Below are 27,836 nucleotides of genomic sequence, written 5' to 3' on the forward strand. Positions count from 1 at the left end.
CAATACAGCTGTAACAAATCGTCCCCTCATTGACACACCTAAGTATGCTCTCACTTTTTCATTGTTGTTCTATCGATAGTGAGTTGTTGTTGTTGTGGTCTTCAGTCCTGAGACTGGTTTGATGCAGCTCTCCATGCTACTCTATCCTGTGCAAGCTTCTTCATCTCCCAGTACCTACTGCAACCTACATCCTTCTGAATCTGCTTAGTGTATTCATCTCTTGGTCTCCCTCTACGATTTTTACCCTCCACGCTGCCCTCCAATGCTAAATTTGTAATACCTTGATCCCTCAAAACATGTCCTACCAACCGATCCCTTCTTCTAGTCAAGTTGTGCCACAAACTTCTCTTCTCCCCAATCCTATTCAATACCTCCTCATTATTTACGTGATCTACCCACCTCATCTTCAGCATTCTTCTGTAGCACCACATTTCGAAAGCTTCTATTCTCTTCTTGTCCAAACTGGTTGTCGTCCATGTTTCACTTCCATACATGGCTACACTCCATACAAATACTTTCAGAAACGACTTCCTGACACTTAAATCTATACCCGATGTTAACAAATTTCTCTTCTTCAGAAACGATTTCCTTGCCATTGCCAGTCTACATTTTATATTCTCTCTACTTCGACCATCATCAGTTATTTTACTCCCTAAATAGCAAAACTCCTTTACTACTTTAAGTGTCTCATTTCCTAATCTAATTCCCTCAGCATCACCCGATTTAATTTGACTACATTCCATTATCCTCGTTTTGCTTTTGTTGGTGTTCATCTTATATCCTTCTTTCAAGACACTGTCCATTCCGTTCAACTGCTCTTCCAAGTCCTTTGCTGTCTCTGACAGAATTATAATGTCATCGGCAAACCTCAAAGTTTTTACTTCTTCTCCATGAATTTTAATACCTACTCCGAATTTTTCTTTTGTTTCCTTTACTGCTTGCTCAATATACAGACTGAATAACATCGGGGAGAGGCTACAACCCTGTCTCACTCCTTTCCAACCACTGCTTCCCTTTCATGTCCCTCGACTCTCATAACTGCCATCTGGTTTCTGTACAAATTGTAAATAGCCTTTCGCTCCCTGTATTTTACCCCTGCCACCTTCAGAATTTGAAAGTTAGTATTCCAGTTAACATTGTCAAAAGCTTTCTCTAAGTCTACAAATGCTAGAAACGTAGGTTTGCCTTTTCTTAATCTTTCTTCTAAGATAAGTCGTATGGTTAGTATTGCCTCACGTGTTCCAACATTTCTACGGAATCCAAACTGATCTTCCCCGAGGTGCCGAGGTCCGCTTCTACCAATTTTTCCATTCGTCTGTAAAGAATTCGCGTTAGTATTTTGCAGCTGTGACTTATTAAACTGATAGTTCGGTAATTTTCACATCTGTCAATTGTTTCCTTATGCTCTCCCTGAAACTCTGTACAACCTCTGGTTCTTTCAGTTTATCCAGGTCCCATCTCCTTAAATTCCCACCTTTTTGCAGTTTCTTCAGTTTCAATCTGCAGTTCATAACCAATAGATTGTGGTCAGAATCCACATCTGCCCCTGGAAATGTCTTACAATTTCAAACCTGGTTCCTAAATCTCTGTCTTACCATTATATAATCTATCTGATACCTTTTAGTATCTCCAGGATTCTTCCAGGTATACAACCTTCTTTTATGATTCTTGAACCAAGTGTTAGCTATGATTAAGTTATGCTCTGTGCAAAATTCTACAAGGCGGCTTCCTCTTTCATTTCTTCCCCCCAATCCATATTCACCTACTATGTTTCCTTCTCTCCCTTTTCCTACTGACGAATTCCAGTCAGCCATGACTATTAAATTTTCGTCTCCCTTCACCACCTGAATAATTTCTTTTATACCGTCATACATTTCTTCAATTTCTTCATCATCTGCAGAGCTAGTTGGCATATAAACTTGTACTACTGTAGTAGTCTCAGGACTGAAGACCACAACAACAACAACAAAGTTGGTCGAAAGATTGAACGGTGCACAGATAACTTCGTCTTGGTACTGACTTCCTTCTTGCAGAAGAGAGTAGATCGTAGCTGAGCGCTCACTGCATTAGCTTTGCTACACCTCGCTTCCAGTTCTTTCACTATGTTACCATCCTGTGAGAATATGCATCCTAAGTACTTGAAACCGTCCACCTGTTCTAACTTTGTTCCTCCTATTTGGCACTCAATCCGTTTATATTTCTTTCCCACTGACATTACTTTCGTTTTGGAGATGCTAATCTTCATACCATATTCCTTACATTTCTGATCTAGCTCTGAAATATTACTTTGCAAACTTTCAATCGAATCTGCCATCACAACTAAGTCATCCGCATATGCAAGACTGCTTGTTTTGTGTTCACATATCTTAATCTTACCCGGCCAGTCTATTGTTTTCATGATCCATAAATAATATGAACAACAGTGGAGACAGGTTGCAGCCTTGTCTTACCCCTGAAACTACTCTGAACCATGAACTCAATTTACCATCAACTCTAACTGCTGCCTGACTATCCATGTAAAGACCTTTAATTGCTTGCAAAAGTTTGCCTCCTATTCCATAATCTCGTAGAACAGACAATAACTTCCTCCTAGGAACCCAGTCATATGCCTTTTCCAGATCTATAAAGCATAGATACAATTCCCTGTTCCACTCATAACATTTCTCCATTATTTGCCGTAAGCTAAAGGCTGGTCCTGACAACCTCTAAGAGGCCTAAACCCACACTGATTTTCATCCAATTGGTCCTCAACTAATACTCGCACTTTCTTTTCAACAATACCTGAGAAGATTTTACCAACAACGCTGATTAAAGAGATACCTCTGTAGTTGTTACAATCTTTTCTGTTTCCATGTTTAAAGATTGGTGTGATTACTGCTTTTGTCCAGTCTGATGGAACCTGTCCCGACTCGCAGGCCATTTCAATTATCCTGTGTAGCCATTTAAGACTTGACATTCCACTGTATTTGATGAGTTCCGACCTAATTTCATCAATTAAGTGATCAATGTAATTAAATAGTCAGTGAAATTGATAAGAGAGGGGCTGTTCCAGTAACTCAGACCTGTGGTTTACCTCTAGCAGCGATGGGGGAGGGGGGGTGGAAGGGGGAGAGGTTGTGGAAACAATAGATTAAGAACCTGTCAATCAAAAGGAAGGATCCTTTTCAGAACAGTAGGTTAAGTAGCTGTCAATCAAGAGAAAGTATCCTTTCAGGAGAACAATAGGTTAAGTACCTGTCAATCATAGGAGGTCAATATAGGTTTGCCTTGAGTGCATACCTGCCCTTATGTACGGAACCTGCACTAATGACCTCCTTGTCTCCCGACTAACGTTCAGTGACTAGCCTGCTGGTTTATAAGATCACAATGCGTACCTAGAAGCTGGGAAGCAGTTTGTGGAGTTTTAAAATTGATGGAGTAACAGTATTTAAAATGGTTCAAATGGCTCTGAGCACTATGGGACTTAACATCTGTGGTCATCAGTCCCCTAGAACTTAGAACTACTTAAACCTAACCAAAGGACATCACACACATCCATGCCCGAGGCAGGATTCGAACCTGCGACCGTAGCAGTCGCGCGGTTCCGGACTGCGCGCCTAGAACCGCTAGACCACCGCGGCCGGCAGTAACAGTATTTAACAGCAATTCGTTTGACATAGTGGTCAACTTGCAAGTCGGCTACATGGACTCATATACACAACGTTCGATACTATTTATGACCCTATGGCCAGTTTACCGAATTTACAAAGTGCCTGATTAAAGAAAGGGATGGCATTCGGGTATGATTTTTAGCCTCTACACAAACAAACATTTCCCGAATCGTAAGAAACGGTAAATGACAAATACAAGTCCCACGACAGACGATGGATCAAATATCGATACTTTCCAATCCACACAGTTGCACTTTCTAGCATGGTTGCCTGAGACAGCTGCCTGCACTGCTGTGACCTGGGGTTGCTGATAGCACGGTATCTGTGCGATCAGCACCTCAGCGCCGCTGGTGTGTCGTGATGTGATCAAGGTCTACTTGCAGGGAATGCCCCACTCTGAAAGGGTTTGTCAAACAACTATATACGAGAGATGTTCCAGTAAGTTTTGGGTCTGAAGCTCGGTGTGTCCTGCAGACCAATGCAGTACTGCTCTATTGATTCTACTTCAAGATATGGATCTAATGGGTGTTGGATGGCGTTAAGTCACCATCGTCACACTGAGAATACAGTGCCACAAGAAATCTGCTGCATATGTTGGAATTCCTATGTATAAGGCAAAAAATTATAGTTTTGTTGAGATTCTGCCTGTTCTACGCATACGTTACTCACGTTATTTACTTGAAATTATTGTGCTTGTGTGAGATATTGTGGTGATCTGGTGTTCTGTTCTGTTCTTGTTCTCAACATTACTACAGTACAGTGTTAAGATGTCAAACTCTTCTGTCCTGCACACGACCGTTTCTGTGAAAGAGATCGCCTACAGCTCTCGCGGAATGATAGACACGGATTTGGAATGTGACTACGGTACGTGCTTTATTCTTCGGATGGTGCGGAAATATCTGAGCATGCCTCTGTCTCGTGCACTAGAGGAGAGGGCGTAACTAGCGGCCTATAGCGTCCTGCTAACCGATCAGGACGGGAGCTGACGCTATCTCCAGTTGTGAAGTGGCTCGTCCATCTCATACGCCTGGTGTCTGAGAATACAAGCTGGAACATTGTCAAGTAAGGCAAGTCGGTGAGAAAATGACGAGGGACTCTAAATAATAACCGAGACCGAAAAACGAAGTAGGGCCGGAAATTAATGCCGAATCCTACAGGGCACATTGACTATGCAGTGCAATTCTGAATGAACCCTGTGCATCTAAGAGCCACGAGGAACAAAGTTTCGTCCCGTGGGAAGAGTAGCGCAGGTCCAGCGTCTCAGTCAGAGGGAGATCGGAATCGGATCCTTCCAGCAGCACCAACGGCGCCGTTATACAGGGTGAGTCACCTAACGTTACCGCTGGATATATTTCGTAAACCACATCAAATACTGACGAATCGATTCCACAGACCGAACGTGAGGAGAGGGGCTAGTGTAATTGGTTAATACAAACCATACAAAAATGCACGGAAGTATGTTTTTTAACACAAACCTACATTTTTTTAAATGGAACCCCGTTAGTTTTGTTAGCACATCTCAACATATAAACAAATACGTAATCAGTGCCGTTTGTTGTATTGTAAAATGTTAATTACATCCGGAGATATTGTAACCTAAAGTTGACGCTTGAGTACCACTACTCCGCTGTTCGATCGTGTGTATCGGAGAGCACCGAATTACGTAGGGATCCAAACGGAACGGTGATGGACCTTAGGTACAGAAGAGACTGGGACAGCACATTGCGTCCACATGCTAACACCTTTTTATTGGTCTTTTTCACTGACGCACATGTACATTACCATGAAGGGTGAGGTACACGTACACACGTGGTTTCCGTTTTCAATTACGGAGTGGAATAGAGTGTGTCCCGACATGTCAGGCCAATAGATGTTCAATGTGGTGGCCATCATTTGCTGCACACAAATGCAATCTCTGGCGTAATGAATGTCGTACACGCCGCAGTACATCTGGTGTAATGTCGCCGCAGGCTGCCACAATACGTTGTTTCATATCCTCTGGGGTTGTAGGCACATCACGGAACACATTATCCTTTAACGTACCCCACAGAAAGAAGTCCAGAGGTGTAAGATCAGGAGAACGGGCTGGCCAATATATGCGTCCTCCACGTACTATGAAACGCCCGTCTAACATCCTGTCAAGGGTCAGCCTAGTGTTAATTGCGGAATGTGCAGGTGCACCATCATGCTGATACCACATACGTCGACGCGTTTCCAGTGGGACATTTTCGAACAACGTTGGCAGATCATTCTGTAGAAACGCGATGTATGTTGCAGTGCTCTCCGATACACACGATGGAACAGTGGAGGAGTGGTACTCAAGCGTCAACTATGGGTTACATTATCTCCGGATGTAATTAACATTTTACAATGCAACAAACGCCACTGATTACGTATTTGTTTATAGGTTCAGATGTGCTAACAAAACTAACGGGGTTCCATTTAAAAAAAGGTAGGTTTGTGTTAAAAAAACATACTTCCGTGCATTTTTTTATGGTTTGTATTAACCAATTACACTAGCCCCTCTCCTCACTTTCGGTCTGTGGAATCGATTCGTCAGTATTTGATGTGGTTTACGAAATATATCCAGCGGTAATGTTAGGTGACTCACCCTGTATCGGCTCGCATGACGCGCCTCCCACGCCATCACGCGCTGTCCTCCTGACCTCGGCTCCTTACAGAAACTTGGACGCTGCTGGTCACGTTGCCCACGCTACGCTTACCACAAAAACGCTGTTCCTCCTCCTCCCTGGTGTCTGTGCTGACGTTAGGTTGCTCATTTACTGGCACACCTTGCGCAACATTATACCCTCAGCTATGCACACACATTAGTTCACTCAAGCTGTCACACACATGTGATGACGCAGTTTTGGTTACGATGCTTGGTTTTGCGGCCGTCGACGTGCATGATCCAAATGGACTACACCAGTGGGCTATTCAGTTTTAAAGTGAGTGCTCTACAGTTTGACAGCCAGCAGACTTCCCATCATTTTAAAGTTGGGGTAAGTGGATTTTCTCACAATTTCAACTCAAGGTAGCAGTTGTGGAGGGGTAAACCGTTTAACCTCTAATATCGGAGGGCGTGTAGAGGGCTGCAGGAGCATAGCACGAGTGAACTTGCGGTGGGAGAAGCGAGCAGGCACTGGGCGAGTGATCAAAACTTAACAGTTACAAGAAGCAGTATGCAGGAACCTTACACCTCTGAGGGGCGAGTATTCCGGGATTTTACATTGTTACAAATAACCTGACAGATCGGAACTGGATTGTGACGTCATAGAGCCAGTGTCAGTATTCCAAGTCATGGAGTCTGACGTCAGAGAATTTCGGCACTATGCCGCGGTCGCCATGTTCGGTAGCCATGTCGTATTCTGATGTCATAGACCCTGTCGCAGTATCCCATCTCCTGGATTCCAATGTCGCAGAGCCAGTATTCCAGAAGAGCCCTCTTGCATCGCCATCTTCGAGTATGACATCATAGAGCCTGTCTCAATATTCCAAACCAAGAAGCGTTAAATTAGCACGCTAGCAAGAAGATATTCCCATTTTTGAAGAACTGTCATCGAACTGAAGCACATAACTGAACATTATACAGCTTCAACAAATCGGTTGGAACACGTCTTTTGCTCTATCTGGGGACAGAATAACATCAGTCCATAGACACTGATCGTGTGCACAACTCAAGTCACTTCGTTTGTCCGTGAGACACAGAATAATGAGATGGGCCTCCTAGATGTGAAATTCTATTACGTGGTTGCTGTCACGCGTCATTTTCTGGGTAGATAATTAAATTTGATTTTTCGGTGTTTATTTCCAACGATTGCGGAGAGGTAAATCTGACGCGGAAATTTTCAGATTTATGTGCAAAATTCATCATTCTGTAGTATATCGCTGATTTAAACATGTTAAATACAGTTCCGATATTTTACAACACGAGCACAAATCCGTAAGACTACATCTTCTTTAAGTGTAAATTTCGTGGTTTTCGACACGTAATGCGTTGATTTCATCATACAATTGACGTCAAAATTAAATGATTTGCTGTATGTAAGTCACGTAACGTCATTTAGAAATCCTATGAAGAGGTTTGATATTATTTATGCACCGTAAAACGCGGGTGGATTGAACTGACTGATTTTCCAAGACATGACTGAAAGTCTCATACGCTTTATGACTTCCGTAGAAGTTATCCCGGCTTGCTATCGTTATTTCAACGTCCGACGTGGAATACAGTGGAAACGTCTGATGTCATTGTATTCTGCAAGTCTTTATGCAGCGCGTATAGACTGTATCGTATACTGCCGTTATTGTTAGTGGGGAACTGACTACGCTACAGACAGAACCTCGCCAAGCAGGATTAATCGTATAACACTATTGTGTATTTATGGCAGCGTACGGTATTGTTCATACTCAGAGAGCGTGCAGGAGGGCAGCAATTTCGAGCGCGCTGTTTCTGGCACGGTTCATGGATCATATAGGGTGAAAATGTTGGCGTGCATTTCTCACTGTATGATGTGGTGTCCAAGTCCCTAAAGGTGCATAGCGCGACAGCGCTACGACTCACGGCATCCTTTTGCTCAACTTTTGTTTAAATAAAGACGCAAGTGGAGAGATCCAATCTGAGAATTAGGAGAAGCTGCGATGATGCTCCTCTGAGAGAACAGTTTCTGGGTAGAACGTGTCAGGTAGGTTGGCAAATAGGCCTGGACCTTGTCCCAGTCATCGTAGTGGCAGTCTTCCGTTACTTGAATTCTGACTTCTTAGAACCTGTCTCAGTATCACACGTCTGGGCCAGTGTGCCACAATTCTACGCGTCTGAACTGGACTGTAGAGCTGCACCAGTATGCCCCCCCCCTCCCCCTCCATGTCATCTTCGATCGCTATCTTGTATTCCTGGTCAGCCATCGTGGATTTCGACGTCACGGAGCCTGTTACAGTGCTCCAAGTTTTGGATTCTGACGACACAGAACTTAGAACTACTTCAACCTAACTAACATAAGGACATCACACACATCCATGCCCGAGGCAGGATTCGTACCGGCGACCGTAGTGGTCGCGCGGTTCCAGACTGAAGCGCCTAGAACCGCTCGGCCACACCGGCCGGCCATAGAGCCTGTCCCAGTAGTCCAAGTCAGCCAGCATTACAATGCGTCGGTTTGGATTTCCTGCCACTTTAAACTTAGGATAACAATCCTTGTTCCAGTGGAAGCACACTAGCCCAGTTGCGCTATTTCTTGAACATCCAACAAAAATTTTGAATTTCTCGCCTTTTCATAATTGGCCATCGTTGGGCAGGGAAGGGGGTGGGGGTGGGGGTGGGAGAAACCCCCGACACATCGATGTCATCATCCATGACGCCCCACCAGGCCTGGTAACAACACTGAACGCGAACGTCACTATCGCATTGTGGTGGCCACTCGACCTGTCACAGAGAACTGCAGCTGTGATCATTTACACACCTCCGGATGGTGCGTGTCAGCACGAAGTTACACTGGCATGTGAGCATGTCTTGTAGGTGCATCTCTTTTTTTATCAGGAGGTATATTAGTACCAAACACGCTTCCCACGATGGTCTCTACTGGATGTAGAGGCACTGTAGAGCAGCTCACGGGGAAGTGCTCCACCCTGAGCTTATTACAGGCTGGCGGTTCATGATCTTGTCAAGCTACCACTAGTGTCTACACGAATGCAGTAAGCGCAAAAGAAACTTGAAACTGGTGCTGCCATAAAGTGCTGATATTTAATGCATAACATGAAGAAGCTGTAACAAGAATAGGTGCTGTATTGTGTCGCTGGAGGGAGAAGGCGAGACACTCTAGCAGCAGACAAAGACGAGATCAGAGGATACTGACTAGTTCCATTGAGATTAAAAAACATACGCAAGATAGGAAAAGATCAACAGAATCTGTTACGGCGTAAAGTCAAGAGCTGGTACGCCAGCCGGGAACGACGGAGAAGAAAAGGCTGTTGAGAAGAAGTCAGCCAATCGCACGCTGACCGGACCTCCCCCCAGGACGACAACACGACAGCAGCGGGCATTGTGTGAAGAGGGTATAAGCGCCGCGAGCAACTGCCGACGCCCAGCTCAATAGCAACGTAACTCTAGTTACTTCGCTTGAACTCTCTATTGTCTATACTGAAGAAGATTGCTTAATTTGCGTGTCGCCCTTAGGTTGCGAAACATCTGTGTAACTGTCAAAGTTAAGTATTGTTATTTCATTTTGTAATAAAACTCATTAATACGTCTTGAGTTTGAATGTTTGTGTATCGAATCGAGTAATCAGGCTTCCTAGACACCACATATATGACGACGAGCATGGAAACGTAACAGAAGCAAGGCAGTCGGAAGATCGATCGGTATTTCCCGTGCTAGAAAGAAAATAAAATACGAAACTTCAAACAGACATATTTTCTTAAATGTTTTGAGAATTTAAACAAGACTGCATTGAAATGAATGAGAAGGCTCATAGAAACACCAGAATTAGCGATAAGGCGTACCTACCGTCGAAAAGAGCGGCGAATGAACGGCACAAGTATGGTAATAACGCACTCACTCCTGCCATAGTGAGAAATATAATTAAAAGGCACAGTGAAACGTGATCACAAGAGAGGAAGAAAGTCTAGCTAAAAGACAGAAGGTAACGGTACTCTACGAATTATCTAGAGAGCTTTATATAGCTATTGTGACACTGAAAATGTTATAACAGAACGTGTTCCAGATAGGCGTGATAGTTACGCCGCATTGGTGCTGCAGGGACAAACCTTGACTTTTTTGGATGTTGGAAATCAGTTGGGAATCAGTAAATTCATAAAAACGTTGCTGTGCATGTATAGATTTTGGAAAAAACTTTTGATATTGTAAACAAAGAAATTCTATTGAATGGAATGACTGAAGGAGTTCAAACATTTCATTCCATACATAGAATCAAGAAACTATACACAAAAATATGAATTGTTGTAGGCATGGACAATAGAATCTCACAGCCAGCGAACACAAGCAAAGAGGTCAGACAAGGATGGTGTATTTCTCCGGCACTCTTCAATAAAATGTATTTTATATAGTGGCATCAGAAAAAATGCAGTTCTCAATGCGGATGACCTAAGATGTAGTACCGAGAATGAAGATGACCTCCAAAAGTGAGTTTATAAGCTGCATCGGACAGACTCAGAATACAATCTAAAAGCGTTTGTAGATAAAATGAAACTGATGACATTTACGGATATACAACCAGTAAGATCAAACGTGGTCTTGAACAATAAACTCTTGGAGCAAGTAAAACATTTTGAATATCTACAAATTGTCATCACATTTGAATACAAACATGACGTGCACCAAAAATTGAATAACTTCTCTTGCCTAGCTGAAAAAATTGTAACAAGTACGCAGAACAGAGCCAGAAAAGAAACCCAGCTGAAGTTTTATCAGCCATAGCAGTAACAACCCTTTCGTATGGAAATGAAGCATGTGTGACAAGAAGACAACACGAGAATAGAATACAGATCCAAGGAATCAAGTTTCTAAGTAGATTGGACCATTTTACGAGTAGAAATGAGGATGGAAGGAAATATGTAGGTTTGTATAACTTACGTGACTGTTTGGGTAGAGAAAGACTCCCAATGAACTCCCTCTGTGATAAATGCACTGGTAGAAGACATGTAGGGGTCCCATAAAAGAGATATAGTACTGTAAAAAGCAATTTGATTAATGAATGAAGTGTACAACAATAACAAAGAGTACCATGTAAGTATAAGTTTGCTGAGCATTAGTTTATCATATATGCAAAATTTTGATTAACCTACGATGGAAACATTCTGCAATTGAATGTAGTGGAAAACTTCAACAAAATATTATAATGTTCTTTTTGATGTAAAATACAATCGAACATCAGCAGGATTTTGTGTTTATCCGTAAACCTTTTAGAATTGGTAATAGTAACAGCTGTGAACTATGTGAGTGACCGTATCTACTTGGTTTCTGATGCCAGATCCATTTGAAAAGAACTTTCGCATCTACAAGTAGAAATCCAACATTTTAATTGGTCAAACCAGTAGTAAATAACCTGATAAACCTCCAGTAAGGTTAGCTAAAATGAATGCAGATCCAGTGGACTCATCATTTGCTTTATAGCAGAATGATGTAAGATAGAACCAATGCAATATTATGTGCAACAGTGATGGGTCATTTATATGTTCGTGATTCTCTTACTTAGTTACTTACTCTCCCATCGAAGGCAACTGCGAAAACCGTCTAAAGGTCAGAATATCGAAGAGAATTAACGCAAGAGTTGAATGACCAGTATTTAATAATCACATTTTTTATTCATATTTTGCTGCTGTGAACGTGACTGTATTGTATTTATGTGTGTCTTTTTTTTAATGATCTATCAAAGTATTTGTTCTTCAACAAGGTTTTGGTTGGCAAACAATATCTAATGGCACATGTGTGTGTTTCTGGTGGAAGGACGGAAGATTGAGATGATTATTGACGGAATAGCACGGTAAAGTAAACCGGCCGCTACTGGGTTAGAACTGACGGCACTGTGTATTAGGTGCAACGGATTTACCGCTTCGTGTGACATAATTCAAGGTATAACTAACAGTTTTTGTACGTCGTTTAGAAACTGATATTACCACACTTTAAATAACGTAGACTATGGATGATTTATTTGCCCTCCGCACTTCATACAGGTATTACAACTGAGATACCATTATTTGTGTGTATGTGATGGTTGCTAGGCTAACGCACCTGTAGGATCTTGCTAGTATTTTTCCAGGGAACTGATTTTCCTGAGTATGCTGTTTCATTTTGAAATAACCACTTTATCATTGAGTCATTTCTTTTGCCATTATTAAGTTAAATCCATATGTAAAAAGGAATCAGTTCTACTCATTTGTGAATTTCTTCCACGTGCCATCATTCAGTGCAAAAATATACGACATGGTAATTGTCTTAAAATCAAATGCAGTGCATATAAACGATCTTAACAGTATTTATTCGTTTTGACACATGTGTTTCATATCTGAGATACGTAGTACGATAATGCCGATAGAAGCCTGATAATGTCCAGAGTGGCGAAAGACAGGTCATCACTACGTTGTGGAGTAAAATGATAGATAGGAAACAGTTTTGAAACGTTTGATGGAAATGCAATTTCATCAGAATGTTTCAAGAACGACTGAGGTGCATGTCTAGCAAGTGTTGACTACAAAAATCTATAAGACGACACTGAAAAGGAGAAATTTCAGATAATTATGGAAAAGAGCCGACACCTACCACATCTAATAAACAATTGTAGTGGCAAGATACGAGGGAATTACGACATGTACCTGTGAATGGGCACTGATTCATATCAATGTGGAAAGTTGAAAAATTGTTCCGGACTAGGATTCGAACATGACTGAAAGAACAGACACTACACACATAATTCATCCCTTCAGTGCAGACACTACACTTGACAGTAGAAAGACAAGCTATGTTGTGAGGCACTTTGTCAGCGTGGATTGAGTACATCAGGGGTAAACATAGATTCAGGGGCAAACTTTATTGTTGTAGGCCCCCTACTCCCCTTAAACTATTGTTCTGTTAATTGATTTATGAATCTCAGGTGATTGCTTTATGACCCCCTGGAAATAATCTGTCCTTCTGAGAAACCCCACAACCCTATCCCTCCTCCTCCCCCTCCCCCTGCATGTCCCCCACCACACTGGAAACTTCCAACCTTCCCCCCTCCAACTTGCTGATACAAGCACACCTTTAATATATTAATTGACTAGTTAATTACATCGATAAATTAATGAACACCTTTCCCTCCTGGGAACCCCCCACCCTCCACCTACCCTCCGCATCTGTAAACTGGTGAGGAAAGGACTCAGTCTGTACTGGAGAAGAAGGATCTAATGGCAGGAAATTCAAATACATAGCAAAGGATGAACTGTTTATCTATAAAATTCAACTCACAGGGGTAGGATCTCTATTGCTGATCAATCTCTGCTGTATTGGAAGATGCAGGTCCTGTAAAATACAGTGAAAAGACGTAATTAAATCGGTCGCTTTTTTCTCTGATTGCTCGAGGAATACTGAAATGAAACTGACATCAACATAACACACTGCACGGAATCACACCATTAAAAATTTTCGCACTGACTGCGCTAGTGCCCCAGCTGCTTTACATGGCTGCACTGCTCACCAGTGCCCAAGAGACCTCACTACAACTGCTTGGGCTCTGTATATGCTGTCGGCTGCCCCAATGCCAACCGACTCGAGTGGCGTGACAACCAGAAGTCATGCTAATCCCCAAACAAAGCTTTAGGTGGTGACTACCATTTGATACTGATACCTGAGAAATTCCTCTCTCTCTCTCTCTCTCTCTCTCTCTCTCTTTAAGTCTCAACTGCTGATGTCCTCTTGCATGCCACTGCTTGGGATAATTTCGACAAACCTGTCCAAATCGGCAGACCACAGTGTCTGAGGATACTGAGATCATTTTCTCTGATAGTCCGGCAGCCATGCCACCCCCACAAGCACAGTATCCTTTGTTCACAGTGTTTCCATTGGCACCTCATGTGACTATTTCTGGCTGCAGCACCTGCACGATCTGCTCCCAAATACACACCTTCCAGACCAGGTCAGTAGAAGCAGCTGTTCTATGTGCTCGCCCCGCTGTGCAGATACTGACTGAGTTAGCTCACAATAACACAGATAGAGGATGCTGGAAGAAACAATCCCCCACTTCTCCTCCAGCCAGTTCGCTCCTATCCTTATCCAGCAAAAATCAGCATGAAACATACGCTTCGCCCCCCCTCCCCCCCCCTCTCTCTCTCTCTCCAATGTGGCAGCTTACTGCCCAGTGAGCGTCTGTCGTGTACCACACTAACCACTTCTTTGTCCTGAACAAAGTAGTAGATACCTGGTAAATTCACAGCTGTACGGCCTTCGGAAATATTTCCTCATTCTATCAGACTGATTGACTAATTAATTGAGTATATCAATACCCTTTGTGTCCAGGCAGTTTTTCCTTGCATTATAGGACTGGATTATGTGGCAGTATTCGATCCCGCAACTTCCTGGCACATTCTAAAATTGCTTGTAGATGTAGTACAGTTCTCAACTCCTGCGCAAATGCACTATTTTTCTGGTCAGATTGTACAGCATAGCACTCTACTGAAATGCATCCAGTCACTTCCAACCTCATATTCTACTGCTACAATGCATTTTCTCTGTTTTCTGTCTGTCTGTGTTTGTGTGTGTACATGGATGGCTCCCATGAGAAAGACTGGATCTAAGTTAGTGTTCGAGTGTGGACTAAAACGTGTTATATCCGGTGCGATGTTTGGATGCAGATCCATAATACGCCACGACAGGGATAAGGTTTCAAAGTGGACTCCTTTTATAATAGTGATGTCACCTGCGCTTGGGCAGAAGTGACATACAATCGATAAAATTACGAAAATTGACGGAAAACAAGTATAAATTAAGGGAAAATACGCCAAACTGCGGGTAAACTGAGCGTAAATGAGAGAGTACCTGAATGTCTTCAGCTTGGTGTGGAAAAATTCTTGTACATGTGGACGAGTATCTCACTGCAAGAGGAATACGAGAGAAAGTTGTCATGGTGACACCGGGAACCAGCGAAATAACCATTTTCCGTCGACAGCTATAAGACGGCGGGAACAGAATGTTTTAAGTGCATGATCATCAAGTGGAAGAGTAACAAATTTATATATGTCGGATCACAAGTCCAGGTTTGACCCAAAAGTTATCAGCAATCAACTTCTAGGTTTTTATAAAGTGTCCTTAGCTAAAGAACGTTATATTACCAACTGGAGCCGGCCACTGTGGACGATCGGTTCTAGGTGCTTGAGTCAGGAACCGCGCGACCGCTATTGTCGCAGGTTCAAACCTGCCTTAGGCATGCATGTATGTGATGTCCTTAGGTTAGTTAGGTTTAAGTAGTTCTAAGTTCTAGGGGACTGATGACCTCAGATGTTAAGCCCTTAGTGCTCAGAGCCATTTGAACCAACTGGAGGACTACAGTATATAATTACAGAATGGATCGCGTGTTTGACCCTGTGGAAGACTGTATAGGTGTTTCAAGCCCTAAAAGACAGTATTTCCAACAGACTGCTCTGCACTCTCCACCAACCACAGCCATGCGTTGTTAGCTACCAAATACTACACAGAACAGTATCTACATAGTTTTTCAACAAAATTCAACTGCCTGTCTATTGAGGTAATAGTGATACATGGAAGCAGGTTGCTGTCTTCGACGCTTTCCTGGAAAGGAAAACCATCTGCCTCTACATTGACGTGGATCTGCGTTAAAGAATGGTAGAAAGCAGATGGAGTGATCGGTTGACAGGCGTTTAGCGAGGTATGAGTTAATGATAGACTGACGACACATTCTACAGGGAGGGAGATGTAGCTGCAGATCATTTATCACGTATTTTACCATATTTTATCAGATGTGTGGCATAACCTGCGATCGATTCGTATACATTGCTCTTTTCTGTGTGTGACTTAAGAGTGCCATCTACCTTCAGTCATTAATGGCAAATGTCTCCATACCACAGTCAGCCAGAACTTCCAGCGCATGTTTGATGAATTATATCTATCAAACCGATGGGAAACCTGTTTCGGTATCCTCCTCTAGACAAACCAAAATGTATGCGAAGTACTCCATTTCTCTGCCCAATCTTGGACATAAACAGAGTCTTCAGGTTCATAACTGCAGTGATTCTAAGTTACTGAAAAATGTTTGTGAGGTACTCCAAACCCTATGCATCCATTGCCTCGACTGTTGTCCTCTTTATTTGGTTAGTGCTGCAAGGCCTGTAATTTCACAAGTCAAACAACGCTGCTATGCATTTGTCTGATTCCGTGAAGGAGATATTTTCCATTGACGATCATTTTACAGGACTGATGCGAGCACAGTTTGTGTGGTGTCACCGCCAGACACCACACTTGCTAGGTGGTAGCCTTTAAATCGGCCGCGGTCCGTTAGTATACGTCGGACCCGCGTGTCGCCACTGTCAGTGACAGCAGACCGAGCGCCACCACACGGCAGGTCTAGAGAGACGTCCTGGCACTCGCCCCAGTTGTACAGCCGACTTTGCCAGAGATGGATTACTGACAATTACCCTCTCATTTGCCGAGACGATAGTTAGCATAGCCTTCAGCTACATTGGCTACGACCTAGCAACGCGCCATTTCCAGTATATAAAAATGGAGATTATATCTGTACAAGAGCGATGTACATCGATTACGGATTAAAAGTTAAGTATTACAAAATTTTCGTACTTTTCTTTATAGCATTCATTACGTATCCTGTTTCAGACCTCACGCCAGCCTGCGTGAGTTTAAGCGCGTACCTTTCGGCTTCCTCTCATTGCGACTTGACTGTCTTGCATAGTCACAACAGTTTGATTTGTGAAATGTAGTTCGTTGTGAACTGTTTTCAGTTTAGACCTCCAGAAAGCAATATTGTGTATGTATCACAAAGAATGTATGTTTTTTCTTTTGGTGTAGAAGGAAACAGTTTTCACATGTTAGTCTGTCACCAAAGTGACTGGTATAGAAAATTTGCAGGTTGGCTGTATGTCAGATGCTGGGCATATATGTTCTGCATCAAAGTATTACGACCAGTGCACTCTGCATGACTAATATTTCGTAAACAACACTGTTGTAGCATTATAGCTTATTTAAGTGCAGAGCCCCTAAGTGAGGTCGCAGAGCGCCACGCTTTCACACCGTTGCAGAAGACGGTTGTAGGTACCTTGGAGTCAAATTTAAAACCTAGGCGTCGCAATGGGAGACAGTTACGGGGATTCGAGAAGTGATCCCCAAATTCTATTGCGCAGCACACTAAGGAGAGCTGAAACTGTGGGGATGAAGCCTGTCGGCAGCAAGCGTGAGTCGGTACGCCTGCAGTCCGTCAGCGATGCTAAACGTGGCAGGTGTGGCTGCGTTCCTAGGACTTCCTGAAGGCTGTCAGGGCCAGGGCCATGAGTTGCGCTTCGGTGACGTCAGCAGACAAATTCAGGTACATTACTTGGGAGGAGGCCTACCTGCAAGTGCTTGTCTTCATAGCGTCAACGCTTTGCTTCAACACGAGTTCCTACCTCCCATTTATTCTTCGAGACACCCTACACAATCCCCCCAAGTTGTTTACATTAGGTTGTTATAGTCTATATATTCAGTACAAAACATCAATACTTGATCAACCACACATGGAACTTTATAAAATGATAATTATATGTTTCAAGTGAAAGACAATGTATCCACCTTAGTGCTTTAGGTATGATGTTCAACAGCAAAACAGAGCAAAACCGATGATCAGACAAGCTCGGTTACGGTGGTGAGTTTAACATTCGTTGCTGAAGGAAAATGTTTTAATCGGTAGAACGAATACCAGTAGACGCTCCATGAAAGTACGGAAATGTCTGAGAGTAACAAATAAGCGAGAAGCGCCTCGACTACCACAGACCTACAAACTCAGGTGATGATGAGTTGATGACGAGCATGATTATGATGGTGGGTTGACAATGCTGGAAATACCCATTTTAAACTACATCAGAAGTGAAATATTCTTTGAAATTAAACACAAGTACTTATATGTTTTGTACGTCCATCCTTTTTGCTGGAGGTCTCGTGGACCACAGCCATTCACTGTTGTAAGAAAATGAAATTCCTGCAGCCCTTCTCACAAACTTATTTGTTGTGTAGCTACCAGTTTTGGCGCTTCAGTGGGCCGTCTTCAAGCCTTAGGTAATGCTGAACGGGTTATCACGAACCATATATACGCTGCATCAGTAGGAAACATATCTGGTTTATACGTACTCTCTGTAGCCCTGATGTTAACCCACCAACCATCAACTGCTAACTAATTGAGGTTACAGACAGTCTACGTAAACCAGTTACGTTGTCCATTAATGCAGTGTATATATGGTTCGTGATAACCCCTTCAGCATCAATCAAGGGCTGAAGATGGGGCACTGAAGCGCCAAAACTGCTAGCTACACAGTAAATAATGTCATAAGGGGGGCGGTAGGCGTTTCATTTTCTTCCATGTACATATCGTTGGACCACTGGACACTGTGAGAAATCGCCATCCACTAATGAACCGTCACTGACAAACTGGTTTCACATGTGGAGAGTCTCTAAGACTGAGCCCATGAATATTCCCTGTCGATTCCGCCTTACTGTTTCTCCGTCTTGTTGTCTTGCACTATGCGCTTGTAGCATGTGTGAGGTATACGTCGGGAACACTCACCTGGTACTTCGGGTCGTCTGGATGGATGGCCAGAGGCTCCCCAGGCGGTCCAGGTGGTCCCTGAGGACCCGGGAGGCCTGGCGGACCCTCTACACTGTCTCCAGGAGGACCCTGGAACAAGACAAACGGAACATTACAGCTCCTCCTCTAGTGGCCCAAATGAAACTACACGAACAGTACATACACAACAGTCATCCACCGTCACTAATTTTACAATTTCCTTTAGTTTCATGCAGAGTATAGTTTCAAAAAGCATTGGACAATACGCATAAAACAAAAGGACGGAATTTCTGCACGAGAAACACACTTTTTTGCTTGTCATGAGTCGTGTAGCCGGTCTGGTCGGGTAACAACTTCTTCACCTCAGAGTATCAGTTACACCGAACGTCTTGAGGTATTTTTACTTATTTTATTTATACGTCAAGTTCCGTAGGACCACTTTGAGGAGCAAATCTCCAAGGACATGGAACGTGTCGGTACATGAAATTACAACATAAAAGTAATAACAGATAAATTTAAAATGTTTATGAACCGAAAAAAGTCAAGCTGTAAGTTTGTTTAAACGCAATCAATAATACAACAAGAAACCAGCTTAATTTTTTAAGAAACTCCTCAATAGAACAGAAGGAATGACCCATGAGGAAACTCATCAGTTTCGATTTGAAAGCACGTGGATTATGGCTAAGATTTTTGAATTCGAGTGGTAGCTTATTGAAAATGGATGCAGCAGTATACTGCACACCTTACTCCACAAGAGTTAATGAAGTCCGATCCAAATGCAGATTTGATTTCTGTCGAGTATTTGTAAGTAGGCTGTTTAGGTTTTTATATTAGTAACGCCACGTAGCGCTCTGTATGAAAATCACTGGCTGTGCTGTATGCAGTCTGTGGCTGGTTGGCATTGTTGTAATATTCGCTATTGTAGTGTTGGGCAGTTGGATGTGAACAGCGCGTAGAGTTGCGCAGTTGGAGGTGAGCCGCCAGCAGTGGTCGATGTGGGGAGTGAGATGGCAGAGTTTTGAGAGCGGATGTCCACCAGAGACAGTACATTTGTAAGACTGAATGTCTTGAACTGATATATATTATGACTTTTGAACACTAATAAGATAAATACATTGTTTGTTCTCTATCAAAATCTTTCATTTGCTAACTTTGCCTATCAGTAGTTAGTGCCTTCAGTAGCTAGAATCTTTTATTTAGCTGGCAGTATTGACACTCGCTGTATTGCAGTAGTTCGAGTAACGAAGATTTTTGTGAGGTAAGTGATTCATGAAAGGTATAGGTTATTGTTAGGGCCATTCTTTTGTAGGGATTATTGAAAGTCAGACTGCGTTGCGCTAAAAATACTGTGTGTCAGTTTAGTGTTGATCAGAGTAAGTAAAGAGTGAAATGCCTGAGTACATTCAGCTCTGCTCAGCTGTTTGAAAATCAAATAACGTAATGGGCTTACCAGCACAGTAATTCATTAATTTTTCTAGGGAGACGTTTCATATATCAACCGAGTGAAACTTGCTTATTCTTGGGAATAAGCTAATATTTTCTATTTGGTAATAAGCAAATATTTATTGAATATACGCCAATCTCTGTCTCCTTCCACAATTGTTGGCCTATACGACTCCCTCTAGTTCCACGGTCACTATTGCCTATTGCCTTAACATTCTGTTCTATCGTTATGTCCCTTCTAATTAGTATTCCCGAAATACCTTTTCGTATCCAGTTCTGCGGACAAAGGTACGTTTAAATCTACATGGACTGCTTTAGAACGAAATAAATACTAAGAAACGAGCACACCTAACTAATGTATACTAGCTTTTTTTTTTGGGATGGGGGGGGGGGTCTTCTGAGTGGTTTAACGCGGCCCGCTACGGAAGTCTCTCCTGTGCTAACCTCTTCACCTCAGAGTAGCACTTGCAACCTACGCCCTCAATTATTTGCTTGACGTATTCCAATCTCTGTCCTCCTCTACAGTTTTTGCCCTCTACAGCTCCCTCTAGTACCACGGAAGTCATTCCCTCATGTATTAACAGACGTCCTATCATCCTTCCCCCGTCTCCTAACCAGTGTCTTCCACATATTAGTTTCGTCTCCGATTCTTCGCAGAATCTCCTCATTCCTTACCTTACCAGTCCACCTAATTTTCAACATTCGTCTGCACCACCACATCTCAAATGCTTCGATTCTCTTCTGTTACCGTTTTCCCCAGTCCGTGTTTCAGTACCATACAAAGTTATACTCCAGACGTACATTCTTAGAAATTTCTTCCTCAAATTAAGGCCTATGATTGATACTAGTAGACTTCTCTTAGCCAGGAACGCCCTTTTTGCCATTGCTAGTCTGCTCTTGATGTCCTCATTACTCCGCCCGTCATTCGTTATTTTACTGCCTAGGTAGCAGAATTGCTTGACTTCATCTACATCGTATCAATAAATCCTGATGTCATGTTTCTCACTGTTCTCATTTCTGATACTTCTCATTACTTTCGTCTTTCTTCAATTTACTCTTAATCCATATTCTGTACTCATTAGATTGTTCATTCCACTCGAAAGATCACGTAATTCTTCTTCACTTTCATTCAGGATAGTAATGCCATCAGCGAATCGTATCACTGACAGATATGCTTTCACCCTGAATTTTATTTCCACTCCTGAACCTTTCTTTTATTTCCATCATTGCTTCTCCGATGTACAAATTGAACAGTAGGAGCAAAACATTACATCCCTGTCTTACACCCTTTTTAATCCGAACACTTCGTTCTTGGTCGCCAATCTTAATATTCGGTCTTGTCTCTTGTACATATTGTGTATTACCCGTCTCTCCCTAGAGCTTACGCCTATTTTTCTCAGAATTTCGAACATCTTCCACCATTTTACTACCGTATAAAAACAAAACGTTGTTTCCAAAAATATCGAATCATTCTTGTCTGATTTACGTCAAGTTTTTACACGATACTGTGATAAACATTCAGGTGGTCATAGGTTTTATATGTATAGGAAAAACGTCGTTAATAAAAATTTAGAAGAGTTCTTGACCGATTTACTTCAGATTTTTGCACGATAATTTAGTTAACAAAATTCGTTGGCGAATGTCACTAAAAATTCTCGTCTGACTTACTTCAAATTTGTAAATCATACTCGAACACACATTTAGAGGTAGATAGGCTATATACTTTGAAACAACAATGTAATGGTTTACTATAATAGCTGACTGCCGTGCTAAAATAACGAGCGTTTACTTCTATCTCGGAGTTACACTGCTGGCCATTATAATTGCTACACCAAGAAGATATGCAGATGATAAACGGGTATTCATTGGACAAATATATTATACTAGAACTGACATGTGATTACAATTCCTCGCAATTTGGGTGTATAGATCCTGAGAAATCAGTACCCAGAACAACCACCTCTGGTCGTGATAACGGCCGTGATACGCCTGGGCATTGAGTCAAACAGAGCTTGGATGGCGTGCACAGGTACAGCTGCCCATGCAGCTTCAACACGATACCACAGTTCATCAAGAGTAGTGACTGGTGTATTATGACTTGCCAGTTGCTCGGCCATCATTGACCAGACGTTTTCAATTGGTGAGAGATGTGTAGAATGTGCTGGCCAGGGCAGCAGTCGAACATTTTCTGTATCCAGAAAGGCCCGTACAGGACCTGCAACATGCGGACGTCCATTATCCTGCTGAAATGTAGCGTTTCGCAGGGATCGAATGAAGGGTAGAGCCACGGGTTGTAACACATCTGAAATGTAACGTCCACTGTTCAAAGTACCGTCAATGCGAACAAGAGGTGACCGAGACGTGTAACCAATGGCAGCACATACCATCACGCTGGATGATACGCCAGTATGGCGACGACGAATACACGCTTCCAACGTGCGTTCACCGCGATGTCAATAAACACGGATGCAACGATCATGACGCTGTAAACAGAACCTGGATTCATCCGAAAAAATGACGTTTTGCCATTCGTGCACCCAGGTTCATCGAGGAGTACACCATCGCAGGCGCTCCTGTCTGTGATGCAGCGTCAAGGGTAACCGCAGCCATGGTCTCCGTGCTGATAGTCCATGGTGCTGCAAACGTCGTCGAACTGTTCATGCAGATGGTTGTTGTCTTGCAAACGTCCCCATCTGTTGACTCAGGGATCGTTACAGCCATGCGGATAAGATGCCTGTCATCTCGACTGCTAGTGATACGAGGCCGTTGGGATCCAGCACGGCGTTCCGTATTACCCTCCTGAACCCACTCATTCCATATTTCCATATTCTGCTAACAGTCATTTGATCTCGACCAGCGCGAGCAGCAATGTCGCGATACGATAAACCGCCATCGCGATAGGCTACAATCCTACCTTTATCAAAGTCGGAAGCGTGATGGTACGCATTTCTCCTCTTTACTCGAGGCATCAAAACAACGTTTCACCAGGCAACGCCGGTCAATTGCTGTTTGTCTATGAGAAATCGGTTGGGAACTTTCCTCATGTCAGTACGTTGTAGGTGTCGCCACCAGCGCCAACCTTGTGTGAATGCTCTGAAAAGCTAATCATTTGCATATCACAACTTCTTCTTCGTGTCGGTTAAATTTCGCGTCTGTAGCACGTCATCTTCGTGGTGTAGCAATTTTAATGGCCAGTAGTGCACTTTTAATTGCGACAGCATGCCATTATTTCAGATTGAGCACACGAACTGTAGGGAAGCAGCCTACTCACGCTGTAGTAAATTCACATGTCTTTCCATTGTGTGCCAGCCAGTCTGCTGTAACTAGCTCTGACTTCATAAATATTGCGCAATGCTTTAAAAATCAAGCAAATAACCTAAAACATTTCTAGCATGTCAGGAGTAATCCTAAATTAATGTGTGTTGAATATCAGTTCGATAACTTTAGCCATTTTCGAAATTTGGACGTTTTTCTGTAAAAATCATTGGCGCAACAGAAAAGAGCTAGAGAATTAAAATTTTATAATTAGATTCATTTTTCATAATTATTTAATAAAAACAGTACTTTGGATTTCACAAATTAAGATTTTAGTGGAAATTCATGATTTTCTGGTTTTCGTCTTAAAACTTAAGGAAGCAAGATAGATTACGTAGGCTAATAAATAAGGCTAGAATGTTTATATTTAAGTAGAATGGAGATCCGCTATCACCATAAGGATGTGAGAAGTTTCATTTGAATACCTATAAAACTATAGCGATAGCGTATCTCCAAAGGGCAAGTTCAGAGCTCGTCTACTGCGTGCAGTGTAATTAAATTAATTCTCTCGCCCAAAATATTTAACTTAGCCACGTCAAACTTTTATTATGATTACTTACCTGTGTGTTGAATACACATTTAAATTGAGAGCTTCATCGGCCATCAGCAAAAGAAGCTATGATTTATTCAATAACTTAATGTGGTGCATTACTAGCCCAGCGGCTAGTCGGGAGAGCCGATTTGATCAGGCGTTCCCTTAGCCGTCCGCACCGCGGCTTTATATATAAGAACGCTGCGCGAGGAAGAAAGGCCCCGGTTCTCTCCAGACGCTGAATAGCACGCCATCTGTGTCGGGAGTCGCGTCGCTTCGGTATCATTGCTACAAACAGCCTCGGATGCCGTATTAAGTTACTCGGAATACGCGTAACCATGAAATCATTTTCGAGTGAAGTGTTAATTCTGGGATGACTTTAATTATCGATTTTCAGTTTGCGTATTGTCGTATTTTCACGTGCCGCCGCGGGACAAACATTCTACCATTATTTAGCGTGGCGTTTGATGAACCTAATCATCAAATTATGGCGAGCATTCATTTAAATATTTTACTTGGACAGTTATAGTGGCATCAGCGCATTAGACTCTGAACTGCTCTGTTAGTTAGATTGTGTGGATTCTTTTGTTTTCATCTGTGACTTTCTGAATACAGAACGTTTTTTTTTTACGACCGTTTTTGATTATAAATCCCAGACAATCTCCTAATTCCTCAGAGCTATAAGCTGTAACTATAAGTGTATTCTCAGATGAAGTGGGCACTAGGAATTCTAACTACAGGCTTCACGTTTTGTTAATCACTTTCTGGTAGCCAATATTGTAGTTAGAGAGCCAGTGTTGAGAACGGCAAACAACAGCAAAAATAATAGGAAATGCAGTGTTTCTACATTCTACAAACATTTATATAAACAACATTATTCCACCTGCCGCCCCACATATGGATAATCGGCCGGGAAGTGTTTCAACATTCTACAAATATTTATATAACAGCAACATATTTTCCCTACCCGCCGCCCCACATATGGTTAATCGGCCAGGAAGTGTTTCTACATTCTACAAATATTTATATAACAGCAACATATTTTCCCTACCCGCCGCCCCACATATGGAGCATCGGCCGGGAAGTGTTTCTACATTCTACAAATATTTATATACCAGCAACATATTTTCCCTACCCGCCGCCCCACAGAACCACCGCTATACTGTTGCGGGCAGAAGAGATGTGTACAGCGTCCTGTACAGTGGACACAGTGACTTCTGCACCCAGAAAATGTCGATCAAGGACCCACTAACCCCCACGCCCCAACTCTGCGGCTTGCACAGCACAGAGAAGAGGCCGGGGCCGGCAACCTACCCCTAGAATGTGATATGCTGGTGACGAGGGCTGCAGATGATCGAGCACAAGTGGTAACGCAAAAATTTTACGATTGAAAGTGATTATGTTTTTTTTTCTGTCGAATCTAGTATTTTTTCTTTTTTTTCTGATTACGGCAAGATTGTCAGGAAAAAGAGAGCTGAAAACTTTAAAACCGAATTACAAACACGGGTTATAAAAAACGTACCCTTCTAATCGCCAAAGCATGCTTTAAAATAAAATCTGACCTATACCCTCGCCTCAGCATAGGGTACATGTAATATATATACGATGCTTTGTCATTCTAACGAAAAAGCCTTTATGCATGTACACAGGCTGAATCAGAACTCCAGCGAAAAAATTGCAAAATTTGTCAAGGGCTATTTTTCGAGTATTTTGCTGCAATGCACACCCGGTTTCCGGCGGCTCATTACAGAGTAATAACGTATCGTTTGATTTCTTACTCCCTAGATCGCTATTGAAGAGCCAAAGAGACTGTCACACATTCTCAATATCGTGTAGCGCCCCCGCGAGCACGCAGAACTGCCGCAACACGACGTGACATGAACTCGATTAATGTCTGAAGTAGTGCTGGAGAGAACTGACATCATGAAACTTGCAAATCTGTCCATCAAATCCGTAAGAGTACGAGGGGGTGGAGATCTCGTCTGAACAGCACGTTGCAAGGCATCCCAGATATGCTCAATAATGTTAATGTCTCGGGAGACTGGTGGCCAGCGGAGGTGTTTCAACTCAGAAGAGTGTGTTTCTGGAGGCACTCTGTAGCAATTCTGGACGCGTGGGGTATCGCGTTGTCCTGCTGGAATTGCCTGTCGGAATGTACAGTGTACGTGAATGGATGTAGGTGATCAGTCAGGGTGCTTGAAAGTGTGTCACTGTCAGGGTCGTATCTAGACGTATCAAGGGTCCCATATGTCAACTGGACACTCCCCACACCATTACAGAGCCTTCAACGGCTTGAACATTCCCCTGCTGATATGCAGGGTCCGTGGATTCATGAGCTTGCCCCCATACCCGTAAACGTCCATTCGCTCGATACAATTTAAAACGAGACTCCTCCGACCAGGCAACATGTTTCCAGTCATCAACAGTTCAATGTCGATGCTGATGCTTGCGTGCAATCAAGAGTTCAAGAGTGGGTCCGAAAGCCCATATTGATGACGTTTCGTTGACTATGAACTACCTCTATTGGCCAGCGGGCGATGCGTTGCCAGCTGACTGCCATAACGACCAGCAGTAGAGACCACCGGTTAGCGCGGGAGAAAAGGAGCAGGTGCGTGTTCACACGTTCTCTATCGTCACTGCATTAATTTTCCTTATGTGCGTTCTTATCATTCAAGTATTTCTCCACGAGTTTTCTAAAGTAACTCGTTTTGGAGTTTACATTTTAAAATCGTGTGTAGAGGCAAAGTAGCTATACTACTGTTGCTGTTGAACAGCTGTACAAAACCTATAAAAATCATTTTACTTACCGGAGAGCCAGGGTCCCCCTTCTCGCCCTTTGGTCCCGATAACGGGAAGCCTGAAACACAGAGAAGGTTGTTTGGTGCAGTGTCACTTAATACGTCTACGCAGAGTACAAGAATAATGAAAAGTATTTGGTGGGTTACATGCACTGTGTACATTGATATAGAGACGCTCCCTGTCCGAATCACATTTTTATACTAGGTGGTTATAATTAAAATGCAGTGATCCAGTGTGGGCTGCAATTATGGTATGGCAACCAAACTTGGTAGATATGCTAAAGCATTAATGCGGAATCGATTTAAGCTAGAAAAAGTTAGTTCCAATTTTTGGCCACCAGGTGCAAATCTGAGGTTGCGAATGCAAGGAAGACGAACAGAAATGTTTCCATACGTAATGGATTTCTAACGGGACGTGGGCAGAACATGCCAAATAGCTGAGAATTAGGTAATATTGATTTTGTTATAAGACGTCGGTAACACAATTTGTTCAATGTGAGCACAGGAGACATCTACAAGATGCTGCATCCGTAAAACGGTATGATCAACAGTTACTCGCAGGAGTTCTGCTGGAACCTGATCAACGTGTTCCTGTATGTCAGGTAGGGAGCGAACGCGACCCTGGTAAACACGTTCTGTTAAGTGTTCTCAGAGCCAAAAGTGGCATGGATTCAGATCAAGTGATCTTGCAGGCTGTGCATCTGGAAAACTTGTGGAGGTAAGACATTCTTGGAAGGTTGCATTAAGGAGATCTCTCACTGGGCGTGTGACGTGAGGTGTTGCCCTGTGTTGCATGAAAACAGTGGTCACCACACAACTGCGCTCTTCCACA

The 27,836-nt window shown here is 42.8% G+C and overlaps 1 protein-coding gene across 1 annotated transcript in view; it reads right to left on the bottom strand.

The window, feature by feature from the left end:
- LOC126251399 (collagen alpha-1(III) chain-like) overlaps positions 1-27,836 on the bottom strand; it is a 409,906-nt gene that overhangs the window by 288,713 nt on the left and 93,357 nt on the right. Inside the window, exons 5-6 of the mRNA XM_049951802.1 lie at positions 27,014-27,063; positions 18,917-19,027 (exon numbers count right to left, since the gene is read on the bottom strand). Of these exons, the coding sequence (XP_049807759.1) occupies positions 18,917-19,027; positions 27,014-27,063 (161 nt within the window). The remainder of the gene's footprint in view (positions 1-18,916; positions 19,028-27,013; positions 27,064-27,836) is intronic.

The sequence above is a fragment of the Schistocerca nitens genome, chromosome 4, assembly GCF_023898315.1.
Source record: "Schistocerca nitens isolate TAMUIC-IGC-003100 chromosome 4, iqSchNite1.1, whole genome shotgun sequence".
In the NCBI taxonomy this organism is placed as follows: Eukaryota; Metazoa; Arthropoda; class Insecta; order Orthoptera; family Acrididae; genus Schistocerca; species Schistocerca nitens.